General features: G+C 41.3%; 1 protein-coding gene across 5 annotated transcripts in view; it reads left to right on the top strand.

Moving 5' to 3' along the window:
• The window catches only part of LOC129821187 (AF4/FMR2 family member 4-like), a 38346-nt gene that overhangs the window by 9714 nt on the left and 9962 nt on the right, over positions 1 to 18670 (top strand). For 2 of the 5 annotated variants that reach the window (XM_055878560.1, XM_055878551.1), the window contains exons 2-10: positions 11049 to 11175; positions 13476 to 14222; positions 14394 to 14438; positions 14559 to 14645; positions 16322 to 16355; positions 16475 to 16541; positions 16744 to 16842; positions 17046 to 17199; positions 17375 to 18247. In XM_055878560.1, coding sequence (XP_055734535.1) covers positions 11053 to 11175; positions 13476 to 14222; positions 14394 to 14438; positions 14559 to 14645; positions 16322 to 16355; positions 16475 to 16541; positions 16744 to 16842; positions 17046 to 17199; positions 17375 to 18247 — 2229 coding nt within the window. In that variant the 5' untranslated portion in view covers positions 11049 to 11052. Of the gene's footprint in view, positions 1 to 11027; positions 11176 to 13475; positions 14223 to 14393; positions 14439 to 14558; positions 14646 to 16321; positions 16356 to 16474; positions 16542 to 16743; positions 16843 to 17045; positions 17200 to 17374; positions 18248 to 18670 lie in introns of all 5 variants that reach the window. The other 3 variants (XM_055878576.1, XM_055878583.1, XM_055878568.1) reach the window with 2 other exon arrangements.

Genomic DNA, 18670 nt, shown 5'->3' with positions numbered 1-18670 from the left:
GTTTTCATGCTAGCAGTTATGCCTGCATGTCAGTCTCACAGTAACTATAACTTGGTGAACTATAACCAGATAATAGATTTCAGACGTTCACAGATTACATTTTTGAATAGATTCTTATTTTACTGTTAAATTAACCTTGCATTGCTATACATGCCATTTTTGTAAATTTGAATGTCTCAGGTGGGCTTAAAGGGTACAGTGTCACAAAAGCACTCCCTCTATAGAATGTAAATGACAAAAAGCAATGTTGTTCAATATGATCCGTACTATCTTGTATTCTATAGTGTATATTCATACCCTAAACCATTGGTTTCCAAATATTTTACAAGTAGACTTTTCTATTCTCTTTTTCACTTTAAATCCCTGTTCCAATTAAGCCCAGTAGGCTCCTATTAAGCCAGGTTTGTGTTGAAACACGTGGGGATAGTATGTTGAGATCCCTAATATTCAATGAACATGAGCATGAATGTTATTGTTCTTCAGATTTTAAGTTGATTAAAACACACAAACTACAGTTATGCATATTGTGCATCTAGCCATGGTGGCTTTACCAACATTAGGAACAGTTAGAAACCTCTGTATTCCAAGACGTTTGGAGTGGACAGGTAGTCGTTGATGCAGAGAGAAAAATAAGGTCAGGGATGGAAGACCTACAAGTGGTGGATAAAAATGGAAACCAATGAGGGACAAGAAGATGACAATTGGGTGACTACTCATGCACTTTTGTGTGGGGGCATTGTCATGTTGTCTTTCAATCATCCAGGGGATTCTGTTTGTTGGTCCACCACCTGTACATTTTTAATACACAGTGCAGGGAGAGATTTGAAACTGTCTTCAGATAGGCTTAAAGGAAGACTAGTTGAATTAACAAAAATAGCAGTGCAGCAAATGTGAATAATATTTCAGATAATTCATTGAATCTTTGTGTGTTATGGTCTTTGTTGCATGGCTTCTTATCCCCAGAGGGCCGTTGTGTTCTAACCAAGCAATAACACACCTGATTCAACTAATCATGTCTTGATTGAAGTCTATGATTTAGTTGAATCAGGTGTGTACTGGTCGGCAAGAACAAAAGCCTAAATCCACATTGATCTCTGGGCATATAATTGGACACCCCTTTGTTGTAATATAATTTTAAGAAATGTCAATTTTGAACATATTGGAAATTTAAATTATAATTGTTTATTTAAGAGGTGGGCTTATTTGGAACGCCATGGGCTTAAAGGGTACACCCTGAACCCATTATGTCCAGTCTGGACTTTTATTTGATCAAATCTTTTTTTCTTATTAAAACACAGGTAAAGTCATTACTTCACATGAGATTAATCTATAGTTTTATATACACTTTTCTTACAAAAATTAGGACAGTATGTGTTCGAAATGTTTAAACTTTGGTGGGCTTAATAGGTACACCCTAGTCATTGTTAGGGTGGGATTGGCGTGGGAGGTTCAGTGGGTGGCTTTTAACCATTTCTTTGGATTCCTTGTGTCTAACTCATTGTTAGAAAAAAAAAGTCTGGTCCAAATCAGATGTTAGTTACTATACTTATTCAATATTATATGAATTCTCTAAATAAAAATGGCCAATTTGGGTGCACTCAATTATCTCAAATTATATTTAAACAAAATGAATGCTACAGGAATGCTAATCTTAAGTGTTTTTAACAATTTCATAACAATCTGAGATGGTGGGTGTTGAATCCTCTTTCTTGTGTTTTTGAGGTGGAACGACCCAAAAGGGATGTTCTTATAAAAATATATTTTTCACTTTACAGGTAGTATTGGGATGTGGATATGTGTGGTTCTAAAGTATTTAAGATATATTTATAAATTGAATGGGATCCAATGGGCAAATGGCAAAACATGATATGCCTATAAAGTATCTAAATGTGTAGGATATGGACCAAAAACTGTCTTGGGATATCAAACAGTATAGGTAAGTGCTAAAACATGTCAAAATGGGGATTATCCTTATTTTTAAGTGGTGGAAAACACAAACTCCAGATTGTGGATTTAAGTAAATGAAATGGGGTGTGTACACCCTGTATTTCTTGACAAACCCTACTTAATCAAATTAGCAGATCTTTTTTTTTTAAACATCTATGCAGTGGGTGTAAGCAGTGGTCCTAGTGAATAATTTGAGTCACCAGAGCAGCACACCCATTGACCATACGTTATCTTAATTATCTTATCATTACTGAAACGGACCTAACAATATGGTAATGAGACGTGTGAATAGGTAATAAGGCCCTTAGCTCAATCTGTAGACTGCCATTATGAGTTAGCAAACAATTGAACACATCTACAAAGCCCATTCATGCCTCCGTGTTGGTAAATTAATGGTTCTCTGGGTTTTTCCTAATTTGAGCTTTTTAGTCATTATAGTAATGAGAAGCTCAAGTGTGGTAAAGGGGGTATTTTGACGAAAAATATCCTGATTCAGGCGGCATGTAAGTGATGAAATTAAATGAACTTGTGGTCATCTAAGGATTACTCCTCTAGATGATGCATCATGCATGGCTGAATAACTTTGTTAAAAAAAATTATTGGAGATGTTACAGGAACTTGAAAGTGTTACGTGATGAGAAACATGTCCACATGGTTTTAACGTAATAAATAATATAGTTTAATGTGAACTTCAACTAGTATTAGGTTTAAGCGATGTCAATCTTTGTCTTATTGTGATTTTGTACCCATAAAACATTGATTGACGATGCTATTGGGCGACGCTATTGACCAAACCATTTTTTTGTAAAACATTTTTGTGGAAAAAGTAACAAACTCTGCTAAAACGGCACTTAGGCTATAGTGCGAAATCGAATGTAACTGGACGAATCATAGTGTTAGTGTTGCAGGCAAATCTTTTCCAATATTCCTTTCTGGCTGAGGAGCTTCAGCATGGAGCAGGTTGGTGTCTATGTGGCTCGTAGTGATGGAGCAGTGACAGTTTTATGAGGAACGGGCTGTCTTACCGTAGTGACATGATGGGCTAGATAGAAGCAGTCTATCGTCTTCAGATCGGGATACCTTTTCTTTTTCTTTTTGCCTTATGTAATATAAAAATAAATAATATTGTTTGTTTTGTCTATCATTAAGCTGTGATTGAAAATAGCCTATACCTAGGCTTATGCTATAGACTTTAATTCTTGATATTTTTGAAAGCCCCAACTTTAGGACAACACTTTCATAGGCTAGAATATTTGGGAAATAAGCTACTTTTCATTACTTTAACTAATCTTAAAGGTCCAATGCATCTGTTTCTCAATATCAAATCCTTTCTCGGTAACAATTAAGTACCATACAGTGATTTGTTTTCAATTAAAATGGTCGAAAAGATATTGACGCAAAGGGCAATATCTCAAGCAAGAATATTACTAGGCCTGTCTGAGTGGTCTAAGTGGGGAGGGGAAAACTAGCTGTTATTGGCAGAGAGGTTTGGAATGCTCTTTCTTATTGGTTTATTAACTAATTTACCTCACGGTGATGTCACCATGGAAGGCCAATACTCCATCCCATGAAAATGGGCCTACATTTCAGGCGGTATGTTCAAACTGCTCTTACACTTAAATCATTTTCACAATACTATTCCAACATCATAGTTTCATAGAGAAAATTGTTGAAAATAAAAATGACCCTAAAAAGCTTTGGAAATCATTTAACGAATTAGGCTGTAGTAGTACTACCAAAAACAAACTAAACCCTATTGGACCGAACATCAAAGGGGAGATGGTATATGAAAAAGCAGAGGTTGCCAATGAATTAAACTATTTTTTTTTTTACTTCTGTTGCCAGCAAGCTGGTTAGCAAGCTGCCCACCAGTTCTGGTTTGTATGGAAACAACCAAGTCAAGAAGTATTATGTAGAGTTGGGGGTTCAGCCAAACTCTTTTTCTTTTGCAAAGGTAGCAACAGCCAAAATAGTTAGTATGCTGGCAGAGCTTAAATGCTCCAAAGCCACAGGCCTGGATAATATTCCTGCTAGTTTCTAATAGATTCTGCTGAGCAAATTGGCCCTTGTATTACGCATATTGTTAATCTCTCTCTTGAACACGGCACCTTTCCCAGGGACATGAAACAAGCTAAAGTTATACCTCCGTATAAGAAGGGGATAAAGTCTGACCCTGAGAATTATAGGCCTGTATCTATCCTCTGTGTAACATCAAAGATCCTGGAGAGAATTGTACATGAGCAAATGTATGAATATGTTAACAAACAGGGTCTAATGTATGATTTTCAGTCGGGTTTTAGAAAAACATACTCCACTGATTCATGTCTACTTTACTTGACTGACTTCATCGGGAAAGGGATTGATGAGGGAAATCTCTGTGGAATGGTACTGCTTGACCTACAGAAGGACTTTGATACAGTTAACCACTGTCTCATAATCTCCAAACTGGAGGCACTGGGGTTAAGCAGTATCCCTCTAGGCTGGGTAAAGTCCTATTTATCAGGAAGGGAGCAAGTAGTAGAGGTTAATGGTTCACTGTCTCGGGCAAAACCAATGAGTTGTGGCGTTCCGCAGGGGAGCGTGCTTAGGCCTCTGCTGTGTTTATTGTATATTAATGATATAAAAGATGCTTGTCACTTGCCGTCTTTTTCTTTATGCGGATGACTCTACACTTCTAGTGTCTCACAAAAGTAAAACTATGTTGGAGAGCATACTTAGCACAGAGCTTACTAACATTAGCAAATGGCTTGGAGATAATAAGCTATCTCTGCACTTAGGGAAAACTGAAGCAATTATTTTGGGATCCAGACGTAAATTGTGTTGGTTGTCTGAAATCAGAGTGGAGTTAGGGGGTGAGGTGCTGACTACTAAAACCTCTGTTAGCTACTTGGGATGTATCCTTGATGGAAGCTTGGGAGGTGTGAGCATGGCCAATAAGGTGCTAGGGAAGGTTAATGCCAGGACTAAGTTTTTGCCTTGAAATTCCAAGCTGTTTGATAAGGACTCTATGAAAGTGCTAGCTACCGCCCTCATTCAATGCCATTTTGACTATGCTAGTACTTCCTGGTTTGGGGGCGTATCTAAACTTATGAAGGGGAAGCTCCAGATAGCCCAGAATAAGTTGATCAGGGTAGTATTGAAGGTGAGTCCACGTACTCACATAGGCAGGAGCTGCTTTCAGGAACTAAACTGGCTGCCTGTTGAGGCTAGGGTGTCCCAGATTAGACTAGGTTTGGTTTACAGGAGTATGTATGGTCCTGCGCCCAGATATTTAAGTGATTACTTTCCTCGTGTTAGGGATGCACACTATCATAGCACCAGATCAGGTGTTGCTGATGTGTGCTTATACAGGTTTCATGAGTAATGCTGGAAAAGGTACTTTCTTGTATACTGGAGCCTCTGAATGGAATGAGTTGCCTCTGCCTATAAAAACAACATCCTCTCTGGACAGCTTTAAAAAATAAAGTAAGAATATGTTTGATGTCCTCTGTGCCCATATGAATAACCCCTATGATGTAACTGGAATGATGAGATAATTTTCTTTTATGTTTTTGTTTTATTATTTCACTGCCATACTGTGTTCGATCTTGTATAGCCATCTTGTCTCAAGAAGACCACAATGGAAATAAGTCCCAGACTTTATTGTGTGTTATCCTCGATGATTTTATTAATGTGCATGTATGGCTTTTAAGTTTTATGTGTGCTTGTTTTTTAAAATGGGCAAATTAATAAACTAAACTAAATAGTGTGGAAATATATGTAAAACGGGAAAATCACTTTGTTGACCGCACTGACAGCTTTTATGGTAGGTGTGAGGGGTGTTCTCCAATGGTGGAATGGGGGCCGAGTGAAAAAGTTTGTCCCCCACTGGGCTAAACCATCATCTGCCCTAGATTTGTATGCTTTATGGACAAACTACAGCAACGTATTTTGTCTTGTTCAAATAAGTGAGTTTTTATTTGAAGTATAATTGTATAAAATAACCCGAGAATATAATCTGGACGCATTTCGGTCATGAGAATATGGGGATGGAAATGTTAAATTATTTAAAATAAGACACTTTGGCATAATGTAGCAACAAAATGATACTGGATTGTTGCAGATGCACCATGGCTTTCTAACTAAATTTCTACTGCCGTGGTTAAAACTTGTTTCATGAGAATCACCCAGTTGTTTGGTAGCATTGTCTTCAGCTTTAGTAATGTAGATCAGAGCCAGCTGGTAGGGCATATGGCTACAGTGCCTTGTTCACAGCATAGTCTCAGTTTCAATTTATGCATGGTTGAGTCAAAGTAATTGCTAGGCCTCATTCTAGTTTCACATATTTTGTTAAATTGGCTCGGTAGTGGTGCGTAGTCTACTGTTCACATTTGACTACCGGTATGTATGCACAGGTGCCATTGACACTCATAATAGAGTTGTTGTTGATGCTCTTCCGATTTTCTCTAAAGGCGTCCGCATGCTTCCTGTCTGAAACAGTTCGGAATAGTTTGCACATCTTATAACGATATATTGTGACCTGTTTTTTTACATTTTTGTATTCAAGTTTTTGGAGGGCTGTTCGTGTGCACACATCTTTTTCTTGGGGCAAGCCAAAGTTGGGAGCAGAATAATACGGCCCTTTGTCAGTGATTGGTCAATAGTAGGGATCATTCAATAAAGTCTTTGTTGTCATTAAATGAGACAACTTGTTTTCAAGCAATATTTTTCATTGAGAAATACTGCAACAAACATCTTAGATGGAAAATTGTGCGACTAAGATCTCCTCAGCAAAAATGTCAATTAATGACAGGTTTCTTGAGTGATCTTAAATTAATTCTGACTATTTTGAGGAAGTATATACTTGTTACGGCATCTCAAAATGCTTTCCCCCCCTCATTTTTCAAGCGTAGCTCTTTTAAGGGAGTATGCGAGCACACCCATTCGGTTCGCCTAGCCGCCAGTCGAACTGAAGTATGCTGACGCCTTAAGCCCCCACTTGCCTCATAATACACAGCGATGATTAGAATGGATTAATGATTAATGGTGAGGGGAGCGTTTAGAGGGCCAGGACATAAACAAAGCCGAGTGATCAAAGGTATTGACTAAACAGCCCATTCACACATTTACTCAAGGCCCATCCCAAATGGAGTCATTTGCATCTACAAATTCAAATGACATCCCTCCCTCACCATCAGTTTCTGAACTATTTTAGTTAGGTTTGCCTACTCCTTATGTGAAGGTCTTTGGTAGGGTTTCTTGTTTTCCTACAATTTGCCAATCTCCTGTTTCTCACTATTCAGACCGTATGCTGAAAGGCCACGTGATGGAGTAGAATGTGTTAATAAGAGTGAGCGGTGTAAATGGAGTTGTAATGGTGGCTATATTAAAAATAAATAAAAAACAGTTAAATGACCGTATCATACCAGTTGTGACTTTGGAATTTCCTGTTCCTGGTTAATAGAAGGTAGAAAACCATCTGCTTTCAGTGATGACTCAACCCTGTAGCTTATAGTGTATTGAGCAGTCAGGGAATTGCCATATGCCCTATATAGCCTAGTCTAATCAGGAAACAGTTAAACAGCACACGTGCTGTGCCCTGTGTTTTGAGGGAAGGTTGGGGGACAGGCCAGGTTAATCTTAACTTGTTGTTGTTATAACCTTAAAAGCAACAGAGAGGGGTAGGCCTGTATGTCAAAGTGCTGGCTTATTTTTGAGGAACTACCAACTAACCTTTCGCTTCATGGAGATCTCCATTAATAGAACCCACTTTTCAGGTGATGCCTGACCTCTTATGACATTGAGCACATTTCCCTCTTAGTACATATGCCTAGTTTTGTTTAAAAAATCATCTTGTTGACAGTTCACTGTGAACAGTAGTTAGACTTATTCTGAATCCCTGTTCACTCTACAACATGGATGCCAATCACTAGAGATGGAATACAAGGGCAATGGCTTTGTTTTTGAAGCCACAATAATAGAACTCATGATTAGAAGGACACACGGTACCAGTCAAAAGTGTGGACACACCTAATAAATCCAGGGTTTTTCTTTTCTTTTTACTACATTGTAGAATAATAGTTAAGACATCAACTATGAAATAACACATATGGAATCATGTAGTAACCAAATAAGTTAAACATCTATATTTTATATTTAAGATTCTTCAAAGTAACCACCCTTTGCCTTGATGACTGCTTTGCACACTCTTGGCAATCTCTCAACTAGCTTCATGAGGTAGTCACCTGGAATGCATTTCAATTAACATGTGTGCCTTGTTAATTTGTGGAATTTCTTTCATTCTTAATGCTTTTGAGCCAATCAGTTGTGTTGTGACAAGGTAGGGGTGGTATACAGAAGACAGCCCTATTTGGTAAAATACCATGTCCATATTATGGCAAGAACAACTCAAATAAGGAAAGACAATGACAGTCCCTTAAGACCTGAAGGTCAGTCAATCCGGAAAATTTCAATAACCTTTAAAGTTTCTTCAAGTGCAGTTGCTAAAACCATCAAGCGCTATGATGAAAATGGCTTTCATGAGGACCACCACAGGAAAGGAAGACCCAGAGTTATCTCTGCTGCAGAGGATAAGTTAATTAGTTAAATGCACCTCAGATTGCAGCCCAAATAAATGCTTCACAGAGTTCAAGTAACAGACACATCTCAACATCAATTGTTCAGAGGAGACTGCGTGAATCAGGCCATGGTCGAATTTCTGCAAAGAAACCCCTACTAAAGGACACCCATAAAGAAGAAAAGACTTGCTTAGGCCAAGAAACACGAGCAATAGACATTAGACCGGTGGAAATCTGTCCTTTGGTCTGATGAGTCCAAATTTGAGATTCTTGGTTTCAACCTCCCTGTGTCTTTGTGAGACGCAGAGTAGGTGAATGGATGATCTCAGCATGTGTGGTTCCCAACGTGAAGCATGAAGGTGACGGTGTGGTGGTGCTTTGCTGGTGACACTGATTTATTTAGAATTGAAGGCACACTTAACCAGCATGGCTGCCACAGCATTCTGCAGCGATACGCCATCCCATCTGGTTTGTGCTTTGTGGGCCTATCATTTGTTTTTCAAACAGGAAAATGATCCAAAACACACCTCCAGGCTGGCTAATGACTATTTAACCAAGGAGACTGATGGAGTGCTGCATCAGATGACCTGGCCTCCACAATCACCTGACCTCAACCCATTTGAGATGGTTTAGGATGAGTTGGACCTTTTAGAATGAAGGAAAAGCAGCCAACAAGTGCTCAGCATATGTGGGAACTACTTCAAGACTGTTGGAAAAGCATTCCTCATGAAGCTGGCTGAGAGGATGCCAAGAGTGTGTAAAGCTGTCAAGGCAAAGTGTGGCTACTACTAAAAATGCTTTATCAAAATAGTTGAACCTGTTTTTTTGTAATCACTGTTCTGGCTTTCCAAGTTTTTCTATAAAAATTGATTTTTCGTTATAAATTTAACCAGAACCATGCTTAATGCACCTTCACTTAGCAGGCATTATAGAAAATGAACACTGGTCTCAAACAATCTCTCAAGCACAATCCCATATGCTAGTGAGTAGCCATTTAATCTTTATAGGAATCTTTATATTTCAAGTTTAGCCAACTTGGATCTATTTGCTAGCTAACAAGGAAGAACAGTTGAATTGTTTTGAACAAACCCTTGTGTCCGTCTCCAACTGTTTAAACAAGGTGCTAGCCTGTCCACTTTGTTCAGATGTTGAAATCAAGCGGCCTACCTTATTTCTCAGAATGAGAACAAGAAGCCAAATCCTTATATAATTGTGTCTTATGCTTAGTGCACATTTTTAAAACAGACTAGACAGCTAGTATAAGTCTTTGGCTAAAATGCTGCTAGCGGTACCTGGTACCACAGTGCCGCGTGCGACAAACTGAGCATACATTTAACAGAATCAATGTTAGTTGATAATCCTGTTTTAGGAGTGTCTGCTTTGCAGGCAATTTGAGCAGTTGAGACATTAAAAGGCTATTGTTATAAAGATTAACTTATCTTTTACAATAAAATGTGTCAATGTGTTTCGGTGTCCATATGACCGATTCTGTTGGACCAAAACTCAAATGCTAATAGTGAGTTGGAACCGCTTGTCAGGGAAGAAGTGATCTCTCATCTTTGTGTGAGTGGCACGGGGAGGTGCGCGGGGGTGTGTAAACTGAGAGGAAGATGAGAGGGTTTGATGTGTTTCAATGGGCTTATTTTTGACCTAAGCTTGTCACCTGCCTTCCCTCCTTTGGGACAATAACTCCCATCTGTTAGAGCTGAGACATGAGCATCTCATCATTATATACAGATCTCTGTTGTAAATGGGAAGGCGCACACAGCATAGGAGCATCAAAGGAGACAAGACCAAAAAGACAACACGAGAACAAGCAGACATGAACGCTCATAAAAACCGAAAAAAACAAAAACATTTTGTTACGTGATTCTTGGTATACAAGCATTTGGTATCTCGTGCAAAAACGTACATTTGAATTAATATAAATCATTCTATATATCGCCCAGCCCTACTTGCAGTGATTATTTAGAAGCAGTTAGTAGAAAATATGTTGATGGTCCTGTTGGCAGATTGCCTCCGGGCCACATAGCGCCTAAAAGCTTGTCACATGCCATCATAAATATTAGCGGCTATATTACAATAAATGACACACTGTATTCATGAGATGGAGAAAAAAAAAACATGAAATTACGATTTGTGGTCCTGTTATTGGCTTGATAATTTTGAGGGTGGGATATGTACTGTAGAAAAGGGGGTAGTTAGAAGGCAGTGAATAGGCCTACCTATTACTAGATAGCCTAGCTGTTCATATGCTAATTTCATTTATTCCATTGATTTAACTGTGCTATCTCTGTCCCACAGTTTTTCCAACACATAGGCCTACAATCAGTAGCTTTTGATCACCCATCAAAGGGGGGGGGGGTGTAGATGTTCTTGTCCCTCCCCTTTTAGGCCATTGAAAAATGCCCTCCCCCTAAGTTGTTTTTATATATTTTTTTGTGTACTCTGCAGTATCACTTGGTGTTTTTTAATGTAGACCGAAGTATTTGGAAGCTGCTATTTTCTCTTCTCCACGCTTAGTGACTGTGTCTCTGTTGTTAGCAACATGAACCGTGAAGACCGGAATGTGCTCCGTATGAAAGAAAGAGAAAGGCGAAATCAAGAAATCCAGCAGGGAGGAGAGGCCTTTCCAGCTCACTCCCCTCTCTTTCCTGAACCTTATAAAGTTGTAAGTTTATTTTGTTATTCATTTTGTTTTGCTTCTGTCATTTAGTTACCTCTTAGAGTTTATACTTGCTTCTCCTATAAGTATTCCCATTATGCTATGATTGATTTGCAGGATTCATTGATAACTATTTTTAAACCCAGAGAACTGCTTACGTGTTTTTATATCTGAACAGTGGCAGGGAGAGTTGGAGGTAAGTGCACTGTTTAGAGGAATTGCATTAGCTGCAGTTAATGTGGGCACAGGTCTGTTGCTGGCTGCTCAGGAGGATTTTAGGGCCCGGTCCTCGCTAGCTGAGGTTTCATGTCCACCCTGTCCTTGCTGCAGATTCAGTCTCCTCTGTCCCTTTATCTTATCTGGTCCTTCCTTAGTCCTTCTCACAATGAGCATGAGGTAAGTGCATAACCGCTAGTACTTTTTTCCCATCGAATTGCTATATCATTGTGGGCAGTAAACAGCCCACAGCTAAAGGGGACCTGCATTCATATGCAGTCTTGACAACTTTAGGATGCTTGTATGGCACTGTCCCCTATCATAGATAGCGGTTGAGTATTAGACCTAACCCTTATTGATGTTGATGCTTACCAGGCCTCTGTAGTCAACTAAACAACAGAAAGTAGTTGGTTTAGGGGTGCACATTTTCTATGAGCACTGATGTGAGCCAGATCTCCCATCCCACCAACTCGATTATAAGGATTTCAGCCCTTGGCTCAGTCTAATCTTTGCCACTAACCAGATATAAGCAGAGGTAAGTGGCTCCTCTCTTAGCTAGAGGACCAATCAACAGATGATTTTGAACGTGTCCAGACATGTAGCGAATGGTGAGGGGTGAGTTCTATATGGAAAGCCAAGTTGTCTCTTGCCCCCACAGTGAAAGGTAATCAGGGGGCTTTGATGAAGAATAGGACCCAGGGAAGTTGCCCACCCACCACCAGCCATGGCAGCCATGTTGTGTTCCGCAGCTCTGAGAGCCCTGAGTCCACTGTGTGTTTTTAGAGAAGCCACCGCTTGTTTACTCATGCAGTTACAAAATGGGTCATGTAATGTAGAAATGTGAAACATCAACTGGATAACTAAAACTCAATCTTCTCATGTAGGCAGTAGAATGCCTCTTTGTGATTAGTTTCCAGAGAGTTATGTAACATCAGTCCTGACCAATAGTATTCATAGTCCAGTAACATTTGTTTACTATGTCTTCCTGTAAATTCCACGGCTGTTTATTTAAAAGAGCCACTAAACAAAGCTGCCACTGAACTTTTACAATTATAGCAGCGTGGTAACATTTGTACACGGGTTGCACAGATGCAGTTCATCTTTCCCCAGGCAGAAAAATGCTAATCTTAAATGGCTTTTGTAGTATAATGACTCCAATATTCACTTCAGATGTATTTTTGTCAGGGCCTATGGCTTTTCCATTTTTTTAGTATTGCTCTCCACTTTACTGTGTATTATATCATTTTGAAGTTTTCCCCTGATAACATTGTAAATGTAGTTTTTAAAACTGGTGCATGAATTGTGAAAGATGGGGTTAGGTGTTACCTTATTTGCTCTGTTTGCTACCGAGAGCCCGTCTATCAAAGTGTAGGCCTTGCATGGCGGCACACTTTTATGCATTGTCCACATACACACACACACACACACACAACACAACATATTGCAAGGCAAACCCAATTAATAGAGTGAATGGGCTCTGATGGATTTTCTCTGCTTTCCATCCAGACCAGCAAAGCTTTGTGTAGCACATATTCTACATTTCCTGCTACAGATAACAGATGGTTCCCCACCCCACACGGGTATCTGTCAGAAAGAATCGGTTTGGGGGCCCCCATGTGAAATTGGATAGGCTACACACACTGTGGTTTACCTCTTGTCATCTGTAGCAGGAGCCCCTCCGAGTGATTGATTTAACTTCTTTAGTGGAGCCACGGAAGGCCCTTATCACCCCATGCAGATGGCCTCCTTGGTCAGGAGGGGAGTTTTAAATAAGCCAATCGTCTCTCTTGTGTGATTAGTTGAGGGCCGCCCTCTCCTCAATATTGTTTCAACTTTAAGCTTCATATCAGAGGGCTAATAGTATAATTTTCCTAACAAAAATACATTGTCAATGTTTCTTTAATGTTATAAGAAACATTCAAGTGTCTTCTTTTTTTATATTTCAGAAGTTTTCACCAGAATAAATGCAACGTTTGGGTAGCATATTTAATTAATATATTAGACTAAAAGCAATTAATTCAAGTGCTTAACTGCTGTCCTGAAGGTGACCCTCTGTTTCTTTCTTTCTCACTCTCTCTTTGTCTGTGCAGTCCAGCAAAGAAGATAAACTGTCCAGTCGTATCCAGAGTATGCTTGGAAACTACGACGAGATGAAGGAACCTATCGGAGACACAATTCCAAAACTCGGTGGCAAACCCTCAGGCTCGTCGTCCTCCGAGGAGAAGTCTGGCCCGTCTCTGTTTGGGGACCAGCGTGGCGGTGGCAGTGGCCAGAACAGTAAATGGACTCCAGTAGGCCCAGCGGCCAGCACCTCGTCCTCCCAGTCCTCTAAGAGATCCAGCCTCCAGGGCAGCCACAGCGGTAGCAGGAGTAGCGGTAGCAGCGGCAGTAGCCAAAGACACGAGCGGGAGCACAAGAAGTCCAGCAAGCATGGCTCAGAACACTCCAAGTCCCACACGTCTAGCCCAGCCAAGGGTTCCCTGAGCTCCAGTCACTCCCGGTCACTGGGTGCTGAGCACCACGGCAAGGAGCGCTACCGTTCCAAGTCCCCACGTGAGCGAGAGGCCAACTGGGACTCCCCGTCGCGTGTGCACACATCTTTCACCAGCGGCCCGCATTCCAGCCAGGCCTTCCCCCCTTCGCTCATGTCCAAGCCCAGCTCCATGCTACAGAAGCCTACAGCCTACGTGCGCCCCATGGATGGCCAGGAGACGGTGGAGCCCAAGACCTCGTCAGCGATGTACAGTGGCCAGTCCCACAGCAGCACCATGGGGGAGATGAAGTCCAACGGCAAGGCGTCGCTCTCCAAGCTCAAGATGCCCTCGCAGCCTGTTGAGGTAAAACCACAAAACTAGAATGAGTTCAACGGAATCTCAATTCTAGAGATTCTGTAGAATAAAACTTAGTGACTTAGTCACTAACAAGATGAAATATGACACACTAACGTTTGTTGTTTATGAGCCTTTTTAAAATTCTTCTAACAATGGTACAATCGTTGATGTTTGTAGGGTCCCATGACTGGGGATGCGAATTGTGTTGATGAGATTTTAAAGGTAAGATTATTTTTTATTTTTTCAGATGATATCATGTACTGTAAGCTGAGTAAGAAATGTTTTTTTTCTTCCAGTCATTGAGGTCTTACTCAACTTCATTTTTTCCATTTTTCCCTCCAGGAAATGACTCAGTCCTGGCCCCCTCCATTGACAGCCATTCACACCCCCTGCAAAACAGAGCCTTCAAAGTTTCCATTCCCCTCCAAGGTCAGACAGCAGAGCATGCCTTAGTGACGTACAGAGGCTGAGCATAGAAATGGTCATATTTTACTATCTCTTGCAAAGTAATCTATTCAGCCGGCACAATTTTTAGACGAGTCATTGGTATAATAAGATACCATTTTTTTTCTTGAATGGATGTCTGAATAGCATTTGTTAGGCCTACATAAACAGTACCAGTCAAAAGTTTGGACACACCTACTCATTCCAGGGTTTTTCTTTATTCTTATTATTTTCTATGTTGTAGAATAATAGTGAAGACATAACTATGAAATAACACATATGGAATCATGTAGTAACCAAAAAAGTGTTAAACAAAACAAATCAAAACATATTTATTCTTTAGTCACCCTTTGCCTTGATGAGCCAATCAGTTGTGTTGTGACAAGGTAGGGGTGGTATACAGAAGATGGCCCTATTTGGTAAAAGACCAAGTCCATATTATGGCAAGAACACCTCAAATAAGCAAAGAGAAACAACAGTCCATCATTTTTTAAGACAGGATGGTCAGTCAATCTGGCATCTCAACATCAACTGTTCAGAGGAGACTGTGTGAATCAGGCCTTCATGGTCGAATTGCTGCAAAGAAACCACTACTAAAGGACACCAATAATAAGAAGAGACTTGCTTGGGCCAAGACACATGAGCAATGGACATTAGACCGGTGGAAATATGTCCTTTGAATTTGAGATGTTTTGGTTCCAACCACCGTGTCTTTGTGAGACTCAGAGTAGGTAAAAGGATGATCTCTGCATGTGTGGTTCCCACTGTGAAGTATGGAGGAGGTGGTGTGGAGGTGCTTTGCTGGTGACCCTGTCTATGTCTTATTTAGAATTGAAGGCACACTTAACCAGCTTGGCTGCCACAGCATTCTGCAGTGATATGCCATCCCATCTGGTTTGTGCATAGTGGGACTATCATTTGTTTTTCAAACAGGAAAATGACCCAAAACACACCTCCAGGCTGGCTAAGGGCTATTTAACCAAGGAGAGTGATGGAGTGCTGCATCAGATGACCTGGCCTCCACAATCACCTGAATTCAACCCATTTGAGATGGTTTTGGATGAGTTAGACCATAGAGTGAAGGAAAAACAGCCAACAAGTGCTCAGCATATGTGGGAACTCCTTCAAGACTGTTGACAAAGCATTCCTCATGAAGCTGGTTGAGAGAATGCGAAGCGTGTTCAAAGCTGTCATCAAGGCAAACGGTGGCTACTTTGAAGAATTACTACTTTCTTGGTTACTACATGATTCCATATGTGTTACTTCATAGTTTTGATGTCTTCACTATTATTCTACAATGTAGAAAATAGTAAGAATAAGGAAAATCCCTGGAATGAGTAAGTGTGTCCAAACGTTTGACTGGTACTGTTTTGTAGGCCTAACAAATGCTATTCAGACATCCATTACCAAAAAAAGTATCTTATTGTACCAATGACTAGTCAAAACATTTTGCCAGCTGAATAGATGACTTTGCAAGAGAGAGTGTGAAAAGTACAACAAAGCAATATGTATTTTCAGTGAAATATAAAGAAAATGCCATATAGTTTAACACTACCATAATCAAAAATGTGCTGTTTTGTAATAATGAGCAGTGTGGTTGAACTTATAAGGGCATGTAATGTCTCTGTATATATAAACAAAATTCTTGACCATGTTTTTAGGACACTCAGCACGCAAGTTTTCCTGGTGCACACAGTAAGTATTTCCCAGCACTTTACATTCAAGTCTCACACATTTTGAACCTCTGGATGCAGGTTGATTTCACCATTGTCATAATGGTAATGAGTTCTCTTCTCACCCTTCCTCACCTCCAGAGAGACCAACCAAGACGTCGAGCAGTCACCAGTCCAAGGCAGCGCCATGCGATGGAGATCAGGCCAAGTGAGTGTCCCTTCACCCTGTAAATCTCTTAAGAACATTATGGCTAGCTGCTTAATGATCGTGACACAGTTGACAGAGTATCCACAAACATTGAGGGACACAGGATAGGAGCCATATTGCTTAGTTCTCACTAGTTGTTTGTGTGGTAATGAAGCCATATGTGTTGTTAATGTGTAACTTCCACGGCCTTGTAATGTTCCAGTAATGTTTTGCTGGAAGATGACCTGAAGCTCAGCAGTGATGAGGACAGTGATGGAGAACAGGACTCGGCCAAAAACGCCTCCAGAAACGCATCAGCAAGGTAGTGGCCTTACTGGTCTCTCAGACTGCGACTCATTGGAGCTCAAGTTCTTGATACGATTTACCCCCCTCAGAACTGAAAATAAATACTATAAGAATAGCTAGCTATTTTCGTGTGTAACTACTAACTGAGGATGCCTTCACATGAACGGCCCTGGCCTACTGTCCACTAACTTACTGCGTATCCCTGTCTCTTTCCCACAGTAACAACAGTAATAACAGCGAGGGAGCGGTGCACTCGCGGGACGACTCCAGCAGTCACAGTGGCTCAGAGAGCAGTTCGGGGTCGGACAGCGAGAGCGAGAGCAGCTCCACGGATAGCGAGGCCAATGAGCCCCCTCGCCCGGCATCACCAGAGGTAGGCCTAGTTTTCCTTTTTACCTACTATCTTCTGGACCAGTTATTACATTATTGTATTATAACCAAGGGTTGTCCCTTGTCAGTACTGTTTACCTTCTGGCACTTGACCTGATAAGGCATGCAGAATATGATGTAGTAGATCCCAGTCCCAATTTCTACACTTCTCCCCACAGCCTGAACCAGCCACAGCCAATAAATGGCAGTTGGACAACTGGTTTAAGAAAGCCAAGCAGTTTTCCCCGGCCTCCCCAGTGGACAGTAATGTATCCACCAAGTACAAGAAGGAGGGGCGGGATCAGAGCTCAGGTCGTGGCTACAGTGGGCAGGGCGGGTCTAAAGACTCAGGGGCACCCACACCTAGCAGGGACCTGAGGGCAGCACAGAAGGGCTCAGAGAGCGGCCGTGGCCGGCAGAAATCTCCCGCTCAGAGTGAGGGTGGCCCGGGCCAGCGCAGAACAGTGGGTAAAAAACAGCCGAAAAAGTCTGAGAAGCCACCGGTGGTGGAGGAGCCAAAGGGGGGGCTGAGGGTTGAGAGTGAACCCGCTCCTGAGATCCCTCCCCATCGGCCCAAGGCCGCCACCAAGGGCTCCCGCAAACCAAACATCAAGAAGGAGCCCAAGTCCTCACCCAGACCGGCTGTGGACAAGCGAAAGAGCAAGGCGCCCACCAAGACTTCCCAGAAGTCCCGGGAGTTTGTGGACACGGACTCTTCCTCCTCAGAATCGGAGGAGAACGACAGCATTCCCTCGTCGTCTCAGACCCCCAAGTACACAGAGAGCATCAGGACTCCAGTGTGTGTGTTCTCTCCTATGGAAGAGAAGGAACTGCTCTCTCCTCTCAGCGATCCGGATGACCGCTTTCCCATCAGGCAGCAGCAGGTGCTCATGGTGAAGATCGACCTGAGCTTGCTCTCCCGCATTCCTGGACGGCCCTACAAAGACCTGCTAGAGCCCAAAGTAGAGAGGGACTGCTCCCTGGACAGAGACAAGGACTTCCAGAAGCAGCCCTCTGAGAAGAGCTCCGGTAAGGGCAAGAGGAAACACAAGGTATGGCCTGCCACAGCACACTGCTATTCATGCCATGTTAGGACTTTACAATTCACATTGGTGAAAAAGATTGTTATGACAGGGTCTGTTACATTTTCAATCCAGCTGTTTTTATCTCAATCTTAAATAATTTCTGGGTAGGGTGTTTTCACATAGTCCTTTTTAACGAGGACCGATATCTGTACTTTTAAAGTGAACTCTGGGGTAAAAAAATAGCAAAATAATTCAGTTCTTTGTATTCACACTGCCCTTGCATTTGAATGAGGACTCAATGCTTTTGCCAGTTCACTATTTCACCTATTTTGTGGTCCGAGTATGGTTTACATTCACATTGCTATGTTTAGAAAGGAACCAAGATCTTTTTCCAACATTCACGCAATGCACTCTGGGTTTTTAGAAAGTGCAGGACAAGCCCTTCCATCA

The sequence above is a fragment of the Salvelinus fontinalis genome, chromosome 2 (assembly GCF_029448725.1).
Source record: "Salvelinus fontinalis isolate EN_2023a chromosome 2, ASM2944872v1, whole genome shotgun sequence".
NCBI classification, from domain to species: Eukaryota; Metazoa; Chordata; class Actinopteri; order Salmoniformes; family Salmonidae; genus Salvelinus; species Salvelinus fontinalis.
The sequence above is the reverse complement of the archived record's forward strand: the minus strand, read 5'-3'. Positions and strand labels throughout refer to the sequence as shown.